Here is a 22,256-nt window from a genome sequence, read left to right as displayed (position 1 = left end):
TTCTCGAAACCCATCAGAGATTTGACCCTAACCCCTGAGGGCTTTCTATCTCTTTTGTGACACAGATAATCTATATTTTTCTCTGACAAGCTGAGAAATAAAAATCCTTCCACTGACCGAAGGATTTGTGCTGTAACATAACTCAAAGCAGATCAAACTGGTCGGGCCCAGTTCTGCACACAATTAAATACAAGATTTGCCCGTTTCCAGTTTTTAGCCTGTGTCATCTCATCAAACTCTAAGTACTCTGAGGGATGAAATGTTTCTTAATTGCGCACTTAAATCCTCCTACCTGCATAGCTGGCTTCTGAAATATGGGTGGAGATACATTTAGAGACCTGCGTCTGGAAGATGCTAAGTCTCATTGCTCCCTCTGGGATGGTGGCACCAGGGGCACCGTACCTCCACCCCACGCATGCTCAGGATGGCTTCAAGTTTACCTCTGATAAGAACTGATCAGCATAGGGGCACCTGGGTGGCTCAGTCGTTAAGGGTCTGCCTTCGGCTCAGGTCATGATCCCAGGGTCCTGGGATCCAGCCCCACATCGGGCTCCCTGCTCCTCGGGAAGCCTGCTTCTCCCTCTCCTCTCTGCTCGTGCTCTCACTCACTATCTGCCTGTCTCTCTCTCAAATAAATAAAATCTTTAAAAAAAAAAGAACTGATCAGCATGGATAGAACTGCTGATCATTGAGAAGGGGAAGGCAGGAAATGAATGGCCTGTGCTTTTATAATCAATAATCCATAGTTGCATTTATCACTGGCTCATGGGCTGATTCAGATAGATACAGAGCAGGGGCATTAATTTCCAAAAGCAGCACGAAGGGCTGTAAGCATAAAAAGTCTTCTAAGGTTTATGTACAAGAACAGACTTTGGCAAGCTGGCGGTCTTAGGTCAGGTGCTCCGCGGGGACACCCATGTCCACCGAGTCGTGCTGGGTACCCTGTCCCTGCAGAGAAGCATCATGTCCCATTGCCTGTGTGTCCAGAATGTATATTGAATCTGTCTGCTTTTCTCCATCCCCCTACTCACACCCCAGTCCAAATCTCACTCCCTTGCACCTGGATGACTGTCCCGTGCCCGCTGAGCTCCAGCTGCTTTGGACCTGCCAAGGTTCTCCCCTCTGGCTTTTGTGGATGCCTTTCCCAAGCCTGGGAGGCCCCACAGGGCTGCCTCCTTCTTTGAGGTCTTAACTAACTGTCCTGTCCTTAAAGATGCCTCTCCTGATAACCACACCTAAGCAGGGGCTCTCTCTTACTCCCCATTTTTGCACCCTGTTGTTTTCTTCTTTCTCCTTTTATTGATTTGAGGTTATGTACTTACTTGTGTGTTACGTGTACTTTGTCTCCATCCCTCACTGGCCTGGAGGTGCCCCTATGACAGGGACCTGTCTCCATCCCCAGTGACTAGTGCAGTGCCAGCTACATCGTTGTTACTCAGTGCGTATTTGTTGAATGAAGGAAGAAATGAAGCTGTGTGCTGGGGGGCTGACGCAGCCCTGTTACTAAATCCATGTCTGGATAGTGTCCACTTCTGCCCATACCTGGGAAAGGTGTGGTTACCTGGTATCGGGTGGGCTTGCTGAAACTGTTATTTACTGTCAGGTTTTCAGAATTCCTCATGCCAGCCTGGTAGCGAGTCTTCTGGGGGGGGGGGGAAACATAATAAATACTACACACACACACACACATTCATATAACATATGACAGCCATCTATGAACAGCACCAATATATGGGACTGTCCCTAAAAAGAGGACCCTCATGAAGCTGATATACCCACTGCTGCTAGGCTTCTTAGAACACTGTTCTTGGGACCTTAGTTCTGTAGGATGACTACAGGTTATAGAATATAGTTTGGTCAACTTTGGGAAGCACTGAGTTAAAGTTAGTAGGGGGTGTCTTTCTTCCCGGACTCCTGAGAGATTTTCATATGCTACTAAACCTTGAGAATCTTCAGGAGGAGGAGGTAATGGGCAGGGAAACTTTCTTCCCGGAGATCATTCTCCAGAAAGCTTCTGGGAAGAGCCATTCCTCTTTGGGGGCCACTAAGTGGTTGCCTCGGTGGGGGCATGGCTCAGCCCACAGCCTGCAGACCACCTCTGCAAGGAACTGTGGGGAGAAGGGCACCTACCACAGGCAGCCTCTGCGGGGGCTGCAGCTTTGCCAACGTGCCCGCAGATTCTGAAAAGCGGGGGCCCCTCACTGACTTCCCTCGTATCAGCAGCACCGTCTGACTCGAGCACGCCCGGTCCCCCTCCCCATCCCCATCCCCCGACTTCTCTTGCCCCATAAACCCCATGCCACCTACCCTGAATTTGGAATTCAGCATGCCCATTTCAAGGTCATTTTCACAGCTTTTGGCCTTGGATTTACAGAGTTTTATGAGGCACATCTTGATTCTCATTATGAGATAATAAAATGATTTAGGACTTGGCACTAGATTGAAAGGAGCAGGAAGAGTTCTTCCTTCATCAAAGTAAGACAGCCAGAGCTTGGCTCGGGCAAATTTCCACTCCACATCTGCATCCTCCTGTGGGACAAAGGAAACAGCGCACCATCAAAGGCCACAATTGAACAGTGGGGTTCAGTGTGAGGCATGGGATGCAGGCTACATCTTCTGACGGCAGACTTCTAAACAGGACTGACTGAGGGTCTCTGGACGCTCTCCCTCTTTACGAAGGCCCAGCATGGGGAGTTCGCTTGTGCTAAAACCGCATGAAATTAGTCATCCCTAAGATCTCTACCGAACTCCTCAGGATTCGTTGTTGAAAACCTCAGCCTGTTCCTCCTCCCTGACTCTCCGCTGGGTATTTTCACAAACATTTCTCCACTTGCCACAAACCAGAGAACTTTTCTCACTGCCACTTAATCCTGTCAGCCCCTGAGGGCTCTGGGGATTCACGAACCACCACGGCATCGGGGTATTCATGTTCCAGAGCATTGCTGCCCAGTAGAAATATCACGTGAGCCACAAACGTGAACCACAGAAGTAAATTTAAATTTCCTAGTAGCCACAGGATAAAAAGGAAAATGGAACAGGCTCATTTTTCTTTTCTTTTCAAATTTTTATTTAAATTCTAGTTAGCTAACATATAGGGTAAAATTGGTTTCAGGTCTAGAATGTAGTGATTCATCAAAGATTACATTATTTTAAAGTGTTGTTTATTTATTTATTTTAAGTAATGTCTCCACCCAACGTGAGGCTCAAACTCACAACCCTGAGATCAAGAGTCTCACACCCTCCTGACTGAGCCAGCCAGGTGCCCCACAGAACAGGTGAAATTAATCCCAGTGATATCTTTTATTTAATCCAGGAGATCCAAAATGTTACCATTTCAGCGTGTCATCATTATAAAAATTCTTCATGAGATAAGTCACATTTTTTTTCCTATTGAGTCTTTGAAATCGGTGTGTATTTTTTATACCTACAGCACATTTCAATTTGGACCTGTCACATTTCACGTACTTAACAGGTGCATGTGGTGAGCAGCTCCCAGATTGTATTGTATCACTGCGTATTTCTAATTAGAAAGCATATTTCTGATTGGTCAGAGTGCTGCCACAGAGGATGTAAAGAGATTGTGCACGTGTCATTTAAGAGAAACAGGCCTGACTGTAGTGAGCATGAGCTAGTCCAGCCGTGCTCTGTCCCTCGTAGCGGTGCTAGAGTTAAACCCCACATCTCTTACGTCTGACATGGTGTCAATGCCAGACTGCTGGGTAGGCCCCCTAACAGGTAGCAGGTGTGGTTCTTTTTTTTTTTTTTTAATTGGCAGGCTCTTTAGGCTTCTGTCCTAGTGGGGCGGTTTGAGAGCAGCAAAGAGGCATGGGATTTGGAGTCAGACAGACCTGGGCTCGCAACCCCTTCCTAGCTGCATGACTTCAGCAAGGGCTTGGGGCCTGCTCATCGGGAAATGGAGACGATGCTGCCTCCTTCATGTAGCCCTGAGATCGGCACTGAGGTATGTGCTCCATCAGGGGGTGGGTTCCAGTCCTCACAGACACTAGCTACACTTCCAGGGACCGTGAATCTAGCAGGGGCCGAGCTGAGGCTGCTGGGAGGTGCCGTGTGATACAAGGCTATTGCCCGCAGGCTTGGCCATTTTGTTTGCTTTTGCTGAGGCCCCATCAGCACCTGGCCTGGTCTATGGGATATCATATTGGAGTCATTTAGCCTGGAAGCTTTGTGAGGGCAGGACTTGCACCCATCCTCTGCTGCTCAACAGGGACGTGTGACAGGGACACTGTGACCTGAGAGGAAGGGTGGTGTAGTCGTGACAGCATGGGCTCTGGAGCCTGCCTCGGTTCCTGTCCTGCCTCTCTTCCTCCCTAGCCGTGTAGCCATGGCAGGTGGCTTAGCTGCTCTGGGCCTCAGTTTCTTCATCTGTAAAATGGCGACAAGAAGGCCTACCTCATAGGTCATATTATGAGAATGAAATGAGTTCATTTAATGTCAGACATTAGTAGGCCCTCAGTAAGTATTATTTTCATCTCCATAACTTAACACAGTGCCTAGAGTTCAACCTGTAGTCATTCAGCAAACATGTATCGAGTACCTACTATGTGGCTGGCCTGGGCTGGGTAGGCACTGGGGTTGACCGTCCGTGCCCTTGTGGAGCACACAGTCTGGCCCATGACATGAATATGGTGAACCGCTCATCACCCAATCTTTCACCTGGAGTTGTGCTAAGGGCTACAGGTCCCCTGGGTGTAGAGCTCCTGACCTGGCCCGCGGGGCTGAGGAGGCTGCCTGATGGTTGGTGTGGGAGCTGAGCTCCACAGGGTGACTAGTTCTCTCCCAGGTCAAGTGTGGGTGGGGTGAGAGTGGAGAGGAGTGGGAGTTAATGAGTAGAAGAGGCAGTGAGAAGTATAAACAGCTTTTCTGAGAAAGTTGGCAGGAAAGAGCAGGAAAGAAAGAGTTGGAAAGTGGGATCGAGGGAGGATTTTTTTAGTTACTTTTTTTTTTTTTTTTTAAAGACCCAGAGTCTCATTTATATGCTGACAGGAAGGGTGAAGATAGGGGTGGAGCAGGGATGACGTGCGGTGGCAGCTCCTGAGGAGGCGAGAGGGCAGGGAGCCAGGGCACATGGGCAGAGCATCTCAGATGGAGAAGCTCCACCCGCCCCCGCCCCCGCCCCCGCAGGAGGGCAGGCGGGGGCGTGGCAGGTGTAGAGGCAGGCGGGTCCGTGGATTTGGAGGGTAGGTGCTCAAGATCTGTTGGCTGAATAAATAAGTGTTCTCGTGGAAGATTTCACAGATGTGTACTTCATCAAAGTTCAGTGTGACTGGGGGTACCAGGCACTGTCTAGCGGCCTCGTTCGGCTTCTCAGGGCCCTTACTCGTGCATCACTGGGGAGGTGGGAGGGGACACGTGCTCTCCCCTGAGGAGAAGCCCAGAGCCCTGAGGGGAGGTGTGGGCTGCAGTGGGCTCTCTCCACCTCGGGCACAGTGCCGTGCTGGGGTAACTCAACATCACAGGCCCACATGACGTCCTGGCTGTGCCCAGTCCTGCCCCAAACTATTGGGCATCTCTCCACACTAATCCCATGGTTCCGTGCCACATTCATTTGGACCAAAGCACGAAGTGCTTGCTAGGATGGGGCCCAGCACCCTTGGTGAGTGGTACAGAGACCTGCATGTTATCCAGGCACCATCTGGTTTCTCTTACATTTGGGGAAACTGAGGCCCAGAAGGGCAGGGAGGGCTGGTTAGCAAAAGCTCATCCACATAACTGAGCAAATATGTACACCATTAAAACATACGCTCATCCATGGACAGAGTGCTGCATTTTCCTGTGGGGGCAGGGGGAGAGCAGGGCAGGCTAAGGTGCATGCTGGCTCACCCCTACTTCTTTCCCTGGTGCAGTCTACCCTCTTGCAGGCCAAGAATACCGCATTATTTCACCCCTCCTGCCTTGGCACATGTTGGTCCTACTGTTTCGAATACTCTATTTTGGGGAAGGTGTGTGTTATACCAAATGTGTCCCCTAAAATTCATAAGTTGAAGCCCTAACCCCCAGTGCCTTAGAATGTGACTGTATTTGGAAATAGGGCCTTCAAAGAGGTAAGTACAGTTAAATGACGTTGCTAGGGTGGGCCCTGAGCTGACATCACGGGTGAACTCATACAGAGCAGAAGAGACGCCAGGGGCCGGCTCGCAGGGAGCAAAGGTTGCGCGAGGACACCACGAGAAGGCAGTGGTCCGCCAGCCGAGGAGAGACGCGTCAGGAGAAGCGAGCTCTGGCAGCACCCTGATCTGGGACGTCCAGCCTCCAGAACTGTGGGGAAATCCTTTCTGTGTTCCAGCCACCCAGTCGTGGTGTTTTGTTACCACAGCGCAGCAAACTAATACCTGGAGGTCTTTAATTTCTTCCCCGTGAGAAATACACGAGCGCTCGTTTCTTATAAAAGATCCGAGTACAAAGGTGTGACAGTCCCCTTCCAAAGCTCTCTCCTTTGACTCCCTTCCCCAGAGGATGCCCCGGGTCAACCAGTCAATGGTCAACGGTGCGGTACCTTTTCTCTACCTTTCTCTGCTTTTTCTTTCTGTATATGCACATTCGTGTTGTTATGTAAGGATTTTCCTATCTGTGTTTTTCCACAACTTGCATTTTTTTCCCACTTAACGGTATCATAGAAATTTTGTGATATCAGCACAAGCATTTTTCTGTTTGTGTATGCAGTGTTCTAAAGTCTCCGTCAGAGTTTATTGAAACCCTCTGATGTTGATGGGCTATTTGCATGTTTTTCCTTTAGTGAACACCTATGTAAAACCATACTTCTGCCTGGGTCTATTCCTAGAATGGCGATTGTTGAGTCAATTCAAAATACGTTAGTGCATTTTATTAATCCTTGACTTATTTATTTTACCTTGTAATAAGTAAAACAATAATAAGATTTATAAAGCATGAAAAGGCATAAAGAGAAAGGCATTCCGCCCCCACACCTCTGCCTCTCCACAAGTAGCCCTGCTGTGTGTTCCTTGTGGGCCCTTTCAGAGATTTCTTCCTTTTCAAAGGCTTATCCAATTAAAAGTGGGTGTGTATGCCCTTTTCTTCCTTTGTTACACAAGGGAGCGCACACTATAAACACCGTTCTTCAACTTGATTTTCTTCACTTAGCACTATAACTTGCACCCAGCGTATGGAGAACGTCTTTGTTCTCCCTTCTAAAGTCGAGCAATATTCTGCTGTTCAGATGCATCATAGTCTCTTTAACTAAATGCATCATAATCTATTTCACTAGATTCCTATCAATGCTCATTTAGTTTGTTCTTAATTTCTTGCTCTTCCAAGCAAGGCTGCGATCAATAGCTTATGGCTTGTGCTTTTCAGATTTTGATAAAACTGCCTCCTGGGACATTCTCTGGACTCCCTTAGCTATTTGGCAAAATTGCATTACTCTTTGAATGGCCTTCAGGCCTCACCTCTGGAAGCTTCTCTGCTTTGTACCTCGTGTACCTGGTAGGACTTCTCTGGGTGTGCGGGGCTCAGGGCAGTGGAGTGAGTTCATTGATGTATCTGTTTTACTCAAGGAACTGAGTGCTTACAGGGCAGGGACTGTCTTAGTCACCTCTGTGTCACCAGTGCCAGGCATGGGGATTACATACAGTAGGTATTTAATAACATGTGAGAAGCAAAGGGAATGTTGGCTGAAAGATGCAGTCATTCCGATTGGCCATGGGCCACCTGCATGCTGTCTCGAGGGGACACGTGAAAGAGGAAAGATTCACCATCCTGATTCTCTTGGCCCTGGTTGGGCCGCTTTGCACGTGGTGCCCACTCTGCCATGTGTCCGGTTGGCCGAAAGGGCTCCTGGGGGCAGTGTGGTAAGCATGCTGGTCGTTCGCTGTTCTGACTTCACTTTTTTTTTTGAAAGGGGGGGGGCAGAGGGAGAGAGGGAGAGACAGAATCCCAAGCAGGCTCTATGCCCAGTGCAGAGCCCGATGAAGGGCTCCATCTCACCACCCTGAGATCATGACCTGAGCTAAGAGTCAGATGCTTAACCCACTGAGCCACCCAGGCACCCCCTGGCTTCACAGGTAATAACACACGAGCTGCTAATGTCATTACCCTCATTGCTTCAAGCAGCCATGTAAATTAAACCAAGGGAGAGAGAACAATTGCAATTAACTGGTCTTACCTCAATTTCCTGATAGGAGTTGTTGATCATGGCTATTAGCATATTGAGCAGCACTACCACCATGGTGACGTTATAAACGCCGTAGAGCACGTAGCCGATGTTCTCGATGAACTTGTGATCGTATTTCAGCACCACCGAGATCACTTCAGACAAGCCAAAGATGGACCAAAATAAGGTTTTAAAACTTTCTTCAACCCTATAAGGAAAGACAGTTCCTTCAGGCAGTTTGCTTCTGCTGACACTTTTCACATGAAAGTTCCCATTACCCAGACTTTGGTGGTGACGTGGGGCTGGGCTGGCGGCGGTGCCTGTCTTCTGAAATAATGGCATGTTCCGATTTCTAAGAAGACTTCCAAAAATTATCCTCTTTCTTTTCCTTTCGTCCATTTATCGGGACTCCTGGATGTGGTATCACTTTTATCTTATAATTTATTAAACATTTAAAATTAAACAACAGGACAAATGTTTGTTCTTGTACATTATCACCACACTCTTCCTAAAATAGTCTCTTGAGGGTCTCAGACCATCCTGCCCCACGTGCGGGGTGGGGGGAGGGGAGAATGGTGTCCACGGATGGAGGCAGCCTCACTGGTCACGGGGCAGCTCCTTAAGCCTCATGACCATCTGTTGGGCTCACTTATTACCTCCATTTACAGACGGAGACATGGACACTCAGAGCTTTATCCTTTCTAGCGGCATCTGGCTGGAAAGTGGGGTGCAAACCCAGGCACGTCTGAGGTCTCCCAAAGCATGTACTTCTAACTACAACGCTTCCCCACCTCCTGGGTCTCAGTAGTGAGGCCAGTCACATATCTCATGTGCTCTCAACTAGAGTTGAATTATGAGAAGTGTGAGTTTGGTGTGTCCGTATTGTTCACATTCAGCAGGCAGCTGTCCACACCTTGCCCTGCAGCTCCCTAAAGGTAGATACTGTGCTGCTTGGAGGGCATTGTGGGGAAAACCTGGCTTTTAGGACGCTGCTCTTTTGACTCTTTAGAGACTGTGAAGTAACCAGGATACCCTAGCTTTAACATGAAGATCCAAGCATGTTTCACCATCTGTACTTTGTGGCTAGGACCCCGCATCAGGTTTATAGCAGAGAATCCAATCAGAAAGCTGGGTTTTGGTTGGGTGGTTTAGAACACCCCTGTGCATCCGATAATGTCTGAATAGTTATATGCAGTGCTTTTGGTATGCATCCAGATTTGGGGTACATTATGAGAAAACACTTTCTTTTTTCTCTTTAACATTTCAGATTTTCAGCACTCACCCACAAGTGGCCAGGATTAGCTAGATCTCAAAAAAATACCAGCGTTTCTTAAGGATTGGTATTTATTTGACATGATGTACAAAAATACTAGTACTTGTCACTTTGGCTAAAAAATCCAACTCTGACTTGCATGGATTTTCGACTCTCCTGTGTGTGAGTGTGTGTGGGTGTATGTGTATGTGTGTGTCTGGCCAGCAGTTTGACTCATTCCCTATGCATCCCAGAGTCTGAAAACTGAAAATTGAAGTGGGTTTTTGTTGTCATTATTTGTTTCCAGTTTCTCTGAAAACTGTGAGTTTGGAATATTTAATTCATTTTAGTTTTAATAAGAAGGAATTTATTTGGGGGTTTGAAAGTAACGACTGGGTATCCAGCATTACTTTAGAGCCCCAGGTCCTGAGGCTATTCTGAGAAAGAGGGGGACACACTGCTTTCTTGGGCGGGATCCCTTTTGTGTGAAAAAGATGCCATTCAATCAGTGGCCATGATTCTATGCAAGTATTGCCTTCCATTAAGAAGTAATCTTTTGGGGCGCCTGGGTGGCTCAGTCAGTTAAGCGTCTGCCTTCGGCTTAGGTCATGATCCCAGAGTTCCGGGATCGAGTCCCACATCGGGCTCCCTGCTCAGCGAGGAGCCTGCTTCTCCCTCTGACCCTTCCCCCTCTCATGTACTCTCTCTCTCTCATTCTCGCTCTCTCAAATAAATAAATAAATAAATAAATCTTTAAAAAAAAAAGAAGTAATCTTTTGGTTATCACCCTAGTGGAAGGGAACAGTGGCAGAGAGACTCCAGAACCACTGCATGAGCCCCCAATCCCAAACTAGAAGGAGACAGCAGGATGTGATCTGACAGTTGTTCCTAGCTGGGTCAGCGGAAAACTGGAGGACACATGATCCGAGCAAGGGACTGGGCAGGCAGGCACTGGTCCCGGATGATGCACTTACCATGAACACCCTACAAAATGGATAATATATGCAACTGAGCGATGCCTTACAGAAATTCATCTTCCCTTGCTTCCCTTAGAAAACCCCACAAAACTTTGGCTGACACAAATGAAGCAAGCAATTAGAGAACATTCAGAGAAAATCTCCTGAATTTTGATTAGGGAAAATGGCCTAGATTCAGAGTGTATTTTTTTTTCTCATTTGCTTCTTGCTCTGAATTTTGCCACTAAGCTCTGACTTATCCTTGGTGCCTTCACTTCGGCATTCTGTGTAATAGAATAATCTAAAGGAGGCAGAGCTAACCCACTAAGCAGTGTGTGTTGGAGTAAGAATATTTACAGGGGCGCCTGGGTGGCTCAGTCATAAAGCGTCTGCCTTCGGCTCAGGTCATGATCCCAGGGTCCTGGGATCGAGCCCCGCATAGGGCTCCCTGCTCTGCGGGAAGCCTGCTTCTCCCTCTCCCACTCCCCCTGCTTGTGTTTCCTCTCTTGCTATGTCTCTTTCTTTCATATAAATAAATAAAATCTTAAAAAAAAGTATTTACAGATCCCTAAATTCATGGCTTAGCTCCTCCTCAGCCCCTCGTGGAATGCTGATCCTTAGGTTTGTTATCTGGCTTCTAGACTATCTTTACACCTGTTTCATTTCTATTCTATAGATCAAGGATTAGCCTCTGGACCCAAATTTGGCTCTGACCTATAGGAGTATCTAATTACCAAGAGGCCCAGACTCACTGGGATTTCCAGAGTGAAAGTGACCCCCTCCAGGGCAGTAACACATGTACCTGACTGGGCAGGAAGGGGTCTTAGTCAAAGTATGCATTTTTAATAATCTCTTGCAAGCTCTTTCTGGACTATCTACAGCCCTGTGTCCTCTTATTATGGGGCAAAATGGGTTGTCGTAGCAAAGACCTTTAAAGTAAAGCCAGGTCCATCGGCTTAAATAATCCACAATGGCTAGATCCACCATTGGTTGGGTCTTTCATTTATATTTACCCCTCTTGACGTGATCTGGACTAACCGAATAGACTAATTTTGTTGTCATTGTTTCTCAGAAGGGACCTCATGGGCTGAGTTATGTACAGTTAGCTGGGCTAAATGATAGGCAGTATAATATTTTATCCATAGCTCCACCTATATAACTCAATTCTGAGTGGAATTGAAGAGTTCAGGGTTTAAAAATGACACAATAAAAAGTTAGAATAAAATATTGCTATTTATATAATATTGGGCTGGGAGAGGTTTCAGAAGCTAGAAAGGGAAAGATGGAGGGATTTGAGCACATAAAACTTTACTCGTATACAACAAAGACATAATAACTAACAATGTAAGGCAAGAGATTAAGAAAAGAATTTGTATCTGCAATACACATGACAAACACTGAGTGTCTTTCTTATATAAAGAGATCTTAGAAATCAATATGAAAGATGACAGACATCCTAGCAGGAAGAAAAAGGGGGGAAAGAAAGTTCTATGAAAACTGGATGCTTTTTATAGTGACTAGGTCTCCATAATTAACTTGAAGTGCCATGCTAGTGGCATCTTCTGGTTTAATATGTTGCAGGAAATAAAGGAAACTTGTCCTCACTGCCCTGAGTGGGAAAAGGCTGTGTTACTTTGACCTTGGAAACCTACCATAATATATTCTTAGAGAGAAGACTGGCCTTGGAAAGGAGCCAAATGGTACATTACTGAAGCCAAGAGCCTGGGCACTGGAGCAGGCCTCAATGTTTTGTGAGGTCACGATGCTCCCTGAATCATGTATTAATCATCACCCACGCTTTTCGGGAGCTATGGGACCCGGGGCATGGGACAGAAGGCCAGTCACTGTGGAGGTTGGGGGCTGTCTTTCAGGAAGAAAGTATCTTGGAACTGGCTTAGCTGATAATCACCATGAAGCCACTTGTCTCACCAAAAGCCTCTACTGTCAACCAGTTGGTCTCAAGGCTAAATGTGAGGTTCTTTACTCAAAGGGATAGTGGCCATGGGCTCCGCATCCTCCTCCTAACCACTGTGGCTACCTACAGACTTAGTTCCAGGTTCCTTCAACTGTGTCCATCGTGGGAAGCTTCACAGACATAGCTGGAGGAGTGAGAAGAGCAAAGGTGCATGCCTTGGTTCAAATCCCAGCTCCACCACGTACTGGCTATTTACATCTGGGCATGTTACCAAACCTCTTTGAGTCTCCGTTCACTCACCTATGAGAGGGGATAGAGGTGCCTCACTAGGGACATTGCTGTCAAGATTAAATGAGCAACCTAGGTACAGGATATAACGCAAACCCTATAAATGGTAGCTAGTATTTTCATTCATTTATTTGCCTAATAGCCACTGAACTCTATGTGCCAAGCAGCGTACCAGGTGCCCATTCGCTGGTGCCCAGACCTTGCTTCTGCCCTTGTGGAGGTCCCAGGCTAAAGCAAACCCCGCAGGGCGACCGGACGCTACAAGGCTGGAGTAGGCAAGTGCGCTCTGCCGGCCCGGCCTCACCCAGGATCACACACAGCCCCATCGGCCCCTCCGGGGCCGCCACTTGGGGCTGAATGGAGCTAATCATTCATAGGCCGCTGCCCTCTCCAACAAGCCTATCTTCCTTCCTACCTGCAAAGATCATCACAAACCCTTGATTTCATGCAAATCCTCTTTCTGACTTCTCCAGCCTGGGCTGTCTCGTGACATTTGACTCTTGGCTTGTCGTGGAAGGGACTGGAAAGTTGAGTCCATAGGCCACCCTAGCCAAAGCAGTGCTCCTAGTGAAGGAATGGAGGGAGAGCTCCTGTGAGTGAGGCTGAAGAGGGCCGTGATTCATGCTGCTCCCACTGTGCGGGTGTGCGTGTGGGGGGAAGGTTGGGACTGACTTGTCAGGCAGAAGGCAGGGGCCTCGTAATCAGCTCTCTCCCAGGCCTGTCTCGCCTGGATAATGGGGCTTTAATAACACGTTGCCTCAAGGGGCGGTTGTGTATGGGTCTCAGAGAACAAACTGATCAACACGGCGAGGGTTTGGGGGCAATTGTTAGGAAAATTGCTGCTGCTTCAGAATGCCATGATGCCCTCCCCCTGGTGTGGGAACTCTGCCTCCCCGCTTCCCCCCAAAACAGTTCGGTTCAGTTACCTACCCCAGGCTGCACATAGCAGGCTAAAATTAAGCGGGAGGCTAGCTCCCCGAAAGGCTGTTTCTCGGGTTCGGGAGACAAAAGCTGGTGCTGTGCTAGAGGCCTCTTGAGGTAGAGGCAATGCCTACCTGCCGTCCGGGCTGGGATGATGGAGGACGGTGCATGGGATGTACAGAGACCCCCACCAGAGCCCTGGGGTTCTCCAACGCCTGGACCCGCAGACCCAGAGCAGCTGGGCCAGGCTCGAAGGTCAGCGCAGAGAGGCAAGTGCCTAAGGAAGTCTGAGCCTCGGCCCTCGTGCCCCGCCAGCTTGTGTCCCCTGAGTGACCTCTTGGCTTATCCCCGGTCCTAAATGAGGAGTTGGATTCAGAGTGTCCAGAGGGAGAGGAGGCTCGCCCCAGAATCAGTGTCAAGGAACGAGGGTGCACAAAGCCTCCGCGGCCCAGATTTATTCCTACAGGGATGCCTGGGAGCCTGCTTGCTCCTCGAGGGCAGAGCTGTGTTTTCTTCACCCTTGAAACTCCAGACCCTGGTACGCAGTGTGGCACTGCTGAAAGCGCTCAGTGAACTCTGTCTGATGAGTGAATGAGGGAGTCCCTGCTCCCAGTCTCAGGGTGGGGCTCTGGTGAGGCCCTCAGAGCACAGTTTCTCAGTCAGGCAAGCCTGGCTTTGCATGTGGGCTTCTGGCCACACCCCAGCCTCTCCGGGCCTCTGTTTTTCTAGCTGTAAAATGGGAAAACTGCAATCTCTCCTTCACAGGTTGGTTGTGAGGATTCAAGGAGTTAACTGAATGCTTGGGAAGTGTGTAAAATACTGCTTGGCACGTAACAAATATGTGATCAGTGTTAGTGGTGTTAGTTTTTTCTTTCTTTCTTAACTCCCGGAGGCTCCAGCGTCAGTGTCTCGTGGCCTGCAATCAACTCTAAGTACAACCCTTTGAAAAGAGCAATCAGATCCTGCCCCTCCCCTTGAGCGGCTTTCCCAGGGTTGACAATCTTTTCTGTCCCCTGGGAGGCCTCAAGGCCCCTTCTGGTCGGACTCCCGATCCCCCAACCCCACCCCGTTCACGGATCCCCGCTGGCTCCCTGGCTGCCATGATCTCTGCTGTTCCCTCAGCCTGGAAGGCCCTTCCCCCTTGTCTCCACCTGGCCTCCCCTCCTCCTCCTCCTCACTCACTGGCTGTAAACTCCATTGTCACCAGCTCAGATAGGGGAGGCTGCCCTAGTTACTCTTCCGCTCAGCATTTTTATTTCTTTCCTAGCCCTCAGCACTTAATCCTAAATGATCTTCTTTGTCTCTTTAATTCTTTAAACTGTCTTTTTGTGTGTGTGTGTCCCTCTTTCCCTGTTCATGGAGGAGTGTGACCTCCACGAGGGCAGGGCCTGCTGATGCGCGCACGGCTCTGTCATCGGTAACAGACAGTGCCTGGCTCGTAGTAGGGACTCAGTCAACATTTTTGGTCAATGAAGGATTGAATGCTGGGAAACTGAGGCATGAGGTGGCTTGGTCTTGGCCGGCTGGCTTCAGACCTGCCCAAGAACTATACTTCTGACAGTATCTCTAGAGCTAACCCTGGACAACCCGGTCTCCTGTCACTCTGTCACTTTGAGGAAGGAGAGTTTGACCCCATTTCTAGAATCGAATGTTAGTGATAAAAAGGGAGGGCTTTCTCCCCGTTGAGGTGGTGATGATTAGTCTGAGAACAAGATGGAGGACGTGGGGCAGGGTCTGAAAATGTGCTGGGAAGACATCATCGAAGAGAACACATTTTCTGTGTACCATCAAGCCTTTCCCTCATGCATTTGTGGGCTCTCAGCCTGTTTCAGAAGCTTAAAGGTACCAGGCTTTTAAAATTTCATGACATGAATAAACATGAGGCGAGGGCATAAATAAATATTATATGATAGTAGAATGTCTGCTATAACAGGCGTAATCATTCTTCTGAACTAGTCTAGGAAAAGATCTATATTTTTATCACTTCCTGGAGAATTATGCAAAGATGAGAACTTATATTAGACTCAAACTCCTTTTTTGACCCATAATGGTCATTTCCAGATGCCCGGCCTCTCTGAGCCTGAGCTGGACCCCTTCAGTGACCACGGCTGCCTGGTCTGCCACGTCTGAGGACCTTCTTACTACTGTCTCCACGTGACAGTGGCCGTAATAAGCTCCCTCACTCCCCCAAATCCTTATACCCAGCTTGCATTTAAAAGATGAAAGGCGAGATTATAACTTTCAAAATACGGTAAAATATGATGTAACACTTCTGTATCAGAGATGCCCAGATTTCAACACTGACCCGGAATCCCGGGAGAATCTGTCCCTTCTGAAGCCCAGTAGGCCGGTTCCATTCCCGGTTCCCACCAAAAGACACATTTAGCGTGCTCTGCCCAAAGAACATGGTAGTCAGCCGCAGTCCTGTGACGCCACACTGTGACGTTTCCTTGGTTCCTCTTACCTAGCCCTTGGTTATAGTGAGTTTTACTCGGGCAGGCAATAGGATCCAGCCTCTGCTGCCCTAGCAGGACCTCCTCTGCAGCCAGATCCTTCTTGGTGGTATGGCCCCTGGCTCTCTGGAGGCCCCTCTGGCTCGTCATTCCCTTAGAGATATCTTGGGGCTTATATGGCTCATCTCTCTCCCTTTTTTCTCTTCCGTGGGCCAGGGAAATTTCAGAATCTTTTGTTTGCAAAGCATAATATGGCATTTTTAGCTGAAGAGCCTATGTTGTTCCTTTAGCAAGTGTTGGCTTGGCCCCTGGTGCTGAGCATGGGGCCTTCCTTCTCAAGCCCTCCAGGTCCTCCATCCCTTAGGACAAGGACTTCACCCAAGACACTGAGTGTGCACCTGGATCTGTGTGTTTGCCTTTAGCTCTGCTGCGTATGGGTCCTGCAGAAGGTTAAAGCCCCCATTTCTCTCCTGAATCACCAGGGACCTTGACTTTCTTCCCATAATATGCTCCTCCAGACTGTCTCCTCCAGATCCTTCTAGGGCCTTCCCAATGTCAAAACCCCGAAAACATCCTCCTTCCCTCTCAACCCCCACATTCAGTCAGACACCACGTCTCCACTCCAGACTCCCCAGTGTCCCTTCTCCAGCCCACTGCCACTCCTCAGGGTCCTGTCCTTTCTCACGTGGCTCCCTGTCCCAGCCACCCGACAGACCGTGTTCAGCTCTCTTGGAAGCTGCCTGTCTCTCAAGTTCCCTTCTTTCAGAGCATCTCAATTTATAAACATGCCTTCGTTCCTGTGATTTTTTTGATTAGCGTCTGTCTTCCCAACTAGTCGGCAAGTTCCGTGAGGGGAGGAGCTGTGAGGAGCTGTTTTTACTCATGATAAAACCCCCCACCCCTTCCAGTCCATCCTTCACACAGTTGCCCCAGCACACTCTCCAAAGGCAGATCTTCTTTCTTTTAAAAAGGTCTTAGCAGAGACTCTAACACCTTATCAGGACTCTAACACCCTTCAGAATCTGGATCCTCCTGGATTGTCTTATGTAATCTTCCCTCGTTTCCCCAAACTCTTCCTTACTGGCAGTTCTTCAAAAATCCTCTGCCCCTTTATACCTTGCACAGGCTAGAATACCCTCCTAGTCATTCTCCAAGACCCTCCATAGCCACCTCCTCCATGAAGCCTTCCCTGACTCTGCCAGGCAGAGTTCAGTGCTTCTTCCTCACTGTGCTGCCCAAGTACCCTTTGATGATGATCATGTGGTGTAACAATTGATGCTACCTTTTTCTGAATCCCCCACTTGTCTATGAATTCCACAGGGAGAGGAGGATTGTCTTACTCATCTCTGTGACCCCAGGGCAAACAGAACTCGGCTTGGCGTAGCTCCTCCATAATGGTTGTCAAACAAATGAGTGTACTTTGGAATAGAAGCCTACTTTACCCAGGGGGCAAACACAGTCTGCGTATTTAGAGATGAGTTACGCAGAGCCGTCAGGTTCTCAATGATAACCACATCTGAATTTAGTATGCTCTTCTTTAGAATTTGGTGCCACAGGAAAGTGACCCAATTTTGCAAGAGACCCCCCCTCCACTTTAGAGCAGAGGCTCCACTGTGGGAGTGGGGATCCCACTCTTGGGAATTGCAGGTCAAAAGGTGGAGGATAGGAGTCATGCAGATCTGGGTTCAAATCCCCTCCTTGGCTCTGGGATTTGGGCCAGTCTAGTGTCTCTCTGAGCCTTAGTTTTCTGGTGGTAGGTGTCTGTCATTCCACGGTTTGGAGGATTCCGTGAGAGGGCAGATCATGTGTTTGTTCAACAGGTTGTTCAACAACAGGGTGATGCAGCATTGCTGGGCGGGGTGGACCATGTGTGGGCAGGGCCCACAGGAGCTTCTCCCCCAGCCCCAGCGGCTGCCCCCCCAAGTTCACGGGAAGGAGGGGCTGGCTTTTCAGTGGCTCTGTGATGCTGGGTGAGCTGAATCAGCGCCTCCTGCCCCTGGTAGCCTTATGAGTCTCTCCCTTTATAGAATGTGCAAATTTTCCATAACTGTCAAGGAAAACGGAAGCTTCTAATTTTGCTTAGCACTGCTGAAGCTCCTTCCATTAAAATGATTCCTGGGGAGACAGAATAACCTTAGGAGAGGTATTATTTTTGATTAGAAAAGTCTCAACCCAGCTGTGCTATGAAGCTGACTCCACAACGGCTTGGCAGAAATGATTAGCTGGCTCATTTTTTTGGGAGGCAGGCCCCATATTTAATGTCCAGTCAGAATGAAGTAGGGGAGGCCAAGTTCACCGAAAGGGGAGACCAGGAGCCCATTGTGAGTCATGAGTGGTGTCAGAGAGCCCTTACTTCCTGGCTCTGGGTCACCCCCTTGCCCCCAGACCCTCCTGTTCTTCTCTGTGGACCTGCCCTGCCATGGTCACAATCAGAGTATAGGGAAGGCTACCGCTCTTGTGTGCATTCTTGCCTAGCTGTATTTCATTCATGAGCCAAGGATTTTTTGTCTCTCTCTTTTTCTTTTTTTTTAAAGTAGGCTCCATGCCCAGCATGGAGCCCATCAGGGGGCCTGAACTCACAACCCTGAGATCAAGACTTGAGCTGAGATCAAGAGTCAGATGCCCAGCCGACTATGCCAGCCAGGCTCCCCGTCTCTCTTTTTCTAACACTATAACCAGAGGGCTGGGACCCCATGGTTTTCCTAGAGTTTCTAGGCTGAAAATCTCAAAACAACCCCCTCAAAAGGCAAATCCTCTTTGTTGACGGACTTCCATGATAAAGTCAAAATACGTTCCTAATAAGAACAAAATTCCTAACAGAATCAAAAACTTTTCTTAAAGACTTTCTTCAAGAAAGAGCTGTCTCTGGCGGCTTGCTCAGCTTTCTCTCTACTTTCTGACCCCTGTCGTGGGATACTTTGATTTTGTACTCTGAGAGCATAAAACTTGTCTGAGCACCGTCTCTCCCTCCCCTTTGGACATTCGCAGTTTCTCATAGAAGCGACTTGGAGATAATGAGCTGCCGGCAGGTGCACAATCTGTCATGCCCAGACAGGCCCAGCTCACCAGCCAATGACCCAGGCACTCATGTCCCTGCCCCCCTTCGGCTAGGCCCTGACACAGCAGCAGCTGAGGAAAACAACCCAGATCTTTGAGCGCACCCTTGGTTCTGAAGTGGACGGAGGCTGACAAGTTGGGAACTGTTCACAGACTCTGTCGGAGCTCACTCCTTGCTCGATCTGGCTACCTGTTCCGACTTGAACCTACAGAAACAAATCCCACCTGCAGAGCCGGAGAGTCTACCCAAAAGACACTCACTTAGGTTAACAAGCCCTTTGTTTTTGAAATGCGCATAGTTGAGAGTGGCCTCTTTCTCTCCCTGGAAGCATGAGGTTGGATAGCATTAGCATATGTCTCCCTGTAGCCCCCTAGGACCAACTTCACAGAGCCCCCCAGTGACTTGTCAATGCAGACTTCCCAGCCCCACCCTTATTATTGCAATGAGACTCTGTAGGGGGTCAGGCCTGGGAAGTCCCCAGTTTAGCCATTTCCCCAGATGAGTCTGGTGCCGTTTGAGAACCACCGATCTCAGGGAAGACTGTTCATCCTGTGTGTTTATTTATACCTGGGCAGAGTTAGTTCAATCTGTCTATTTTCTTCTAACCCTCTCACTGAGGTCTGCTGGGTGGAGGGATTGGGAATTTGGGGTGGGGAGGGAAGAATTGGAACCTGTGGGGCGTTAGAAGAGGGCTGGGCTTAGGGCTGAGGGTCTGCAGTTGGTAGAGAGACTTTTCCTCTTTCCTTTGGTCCCAGAATGTCCCCACCTCTCTCATTTGGGACAGTGCTGTAACTTGGTGGGATTCAGGTGGGACTGGCTTTTGCAATCTGAACAGGGACTGCACTCCTAGGGTGAGCAGGGCTCTTATGGGGCAGCAGTCTCTTAGTTCCTAACAGCTGACTCTCAAAGGGGCCTCCTGAACAGTCTTTAGGAACTCCAGCTGTCCTTGAACATGGCAGGTGTGGGGTTGGGGGAAGGATACCTGACCTGCAGTGTGCTCCAGCCCAGATTTCTCTTCTGGAGGATTGAGTCTTCTGACTCTGTAGAAACAGATAGGGGACCCATCTTACCCTCCAAGCTCAAAATTCCACAGGAGAGACGCCCCCCACCCCTGTGGGAGGGCCAGAGGGAAGATCCCAAGCTAGGCAGGGCAGCCTGGGGATGGGCTGCTCTGAAGCAAACATTCACCTTAGGGGGGTCATTCGACTTTATCACCAGCCTAGCTGGCACGCAGAATAGTTCTGAGTCCCCTAAAGCACACATCTCATTTATCCTAACATGGCTTTTTGCTCATCAAAGATCTCTTAGGGGGACATGCTCCGGGGAGCAGTCAGAAGGTAAAAGATGACATTTACAAAAATCCATTCTTTCCTCTGCACTTCACTGCTCTATTGACTGTTTTCCTGTCCAATCACACTGCCTTGCCGCTGCACGTCCCATTTTAGGAACTGCTAAGGCCCTAAATATCCCATTCTTTCTCTACTGTGCTCGCTGCCGCCGCCACACGTTTTCTTCCCTTCCCCATCCTGGGGGGCCTGGGTCCTCTTTGGTTGGGTCCCTCCTGTCTAAGAGGTCTCCATGTGGTTCCCAGGACTTGGGACAAGCCAACTGTATTGCTCCTCTTCCGCTTTCATCTTTTCCCATGGCTTTTCCTGATCCCAAAGATTCGCTCTATAGATGAGCGGCATCCAGCTGAGGATTGTGGCTGGGCCAGCCCTGCCCTTAAGTCATGATCTCTTTCATTTTCTCCTGTGTCCTGGCACTGACCTTCTGAGCAGCTCTGTGCCAGTCGGGCAGGCTCCCCGTGAGGAGCAGGAAGAGGGACTGCACAGAACACCCAGCCCAGGAGAAATGGAACCCAAGTTCACGTGGTCAGATTCTCAGTCCAATGTTTACCCTACCGCCTTGAGCCTGGCTTTGTTTCTCCTGTTCCTTCTATCATTCACGTTCGTGAAGAGTTTAGTGAGCCCTACTGTGTGTGCAAGGCATCGTGCTAGACTGGAAACACAGAAGGGACATCGAGGCCTTGGTTTGTTGACTGACAGCTTGACTGTCCTTCAGTCACAATGCCTCCCATGCTGAGTGGCTACATCTAGCAGATCTAGAGCAAATTTGCTTTTGGGCGATTCAAACTTATCTCATTCCCCCCGCAGCTAATCACTGAGTATGGGAGCCATATAAAGTAGTCCGGCTCAATCAATGATGTATTTGGCCTGATCTGGACCACAGTTTGTTAGCGAAGCCACTGCTTAGAAGGGGTCCCGTAGAGCCAGATCAGTACGCAGGTATCTGTGCTTGCAGCTTCTCCTCCCTCCCCTGTCCTTATTCACCATTTCCATGATCATCACTGCCATTCACAGAAGCTTCACTGCATGCCACACATGGCATTTAATACTGCGGCTTACGGAGTCCTTACAACAATCCTGTTAGGTTGGCCATCTTAGTATTCTCACTTCAGAGCTGCAGGGGACATTGAGGCCCAGGGGATTTATGCACTTGCCCAAGGCCACACAGCGAGGGAGAGGAGAGCTCAGACTCACACCTAGCGTGTCTGGGCCGTGGGCTGCTGTGGGCTGAGGGCACAGCCAGACGCTTCTTAGGTGCATCTCTCTGCTCTGGGCCAGGCACCTGCTCTGTGTAAACACCCACTACTCTGTCCCATAGAGTAATGGCTTCTGTGGTTCGGCAGCACCAGGGTCCCGTGCTTCTAGGTGGTTCCCATGGGTGGGGCAGCGTAGTCCATGATTCTGAGCTGAGGGGGACAACGCTCAGTGCACTGGGTTTGGGTTCTCAGAGTTAAGCCTCTTCCCCTGATGGGCGATTTCTCAGAAGAAGGAGAAAGTGAGGCTGTGCTGTGAGCTGGGAATTGCTCAGGAAACCTGTGTGGCTGGGCTCAGTCATTTTCACCTACTGGGAAACAAATCTCAGGCCCCTCAGGTTTCCTGGGGCCCCATGTCAGCAGTGCTGGCCCTGCAGGTCCCAGCTGTCATGCTTGTGCCTGGAGGCATGACTGTCCTTCCCTCAAGATTCTGGGCGGGAGCCTGAAGAAGGCAGGGAGGAGTTCTGAGCCTGGGTGGGCCGGGGGAAAGACCTAGACTGGAAAGACTTCGGTGCCGCAGGCCCTTTATGTAACCCCCTCATTTATTCCTAAGGTTATTTATGAACAAGGCAGAGAGTCATTTCCACTTTATAGGTGAGGACAGAGAGGCACGGATAAATCAAGTGACTTGGCATAAGGTCATCAGCCAGTAAACGCCTGTGTCGGGATGGAAACTAGGTCTGCCT

General features: G+C 49.2%; 1 protein-coding gene across 1 annotated transcript in view; it reads right to left on the bottom strand.

The window, feature by feature from the left end:
* Nucleotides 1-22,256, bottom strand: part of TRPC7 (transient receptor potential cation channel subfamily C member 7) — a 294,068-nt gene that overhangs the window by 7,742 nt on the left and 264,070 nt on the right. The window contains exons 9-11 of the mRNA XM_036114313.2: nucleotides 8,141-8,336; nucleotides 2,308-2,529; nucleotides 1,562-1,642 (exon numbers count right to left, since the gene is read on the bottom strand). Coding sequence (XP_035970206.2) covers nucleotides 1,562-1,642; nucleotides 2,308-2,529; nucleotides 8,141-8,336 — 499 coding nt within the window. The remainder of the gene's footprint in view (nucleotides 1-1,561; nucleotides 1,643-2,307; nucleotides 2,530-8,140; nucleotides 8,337-22,256) is intronic.

This window comes from Halichoerus grypus, chromosome 2, assembly GCF_964656455.1.
Source record: "Halichoerus grypus chromosome 2, mHalGry1.hap1.1, whole genome shotgun sequence".
Lineage (NCBI taxonomy): Eukaryota > Metazoa > Chordata > Mammalia > Carnivora > Phocidae > Halichoerus > Halichoerus grypus.
Note: the sequence above shows the minus strand (reverse complement) of the source record. Positions and strands in the feature narration are given on the sequence as shown.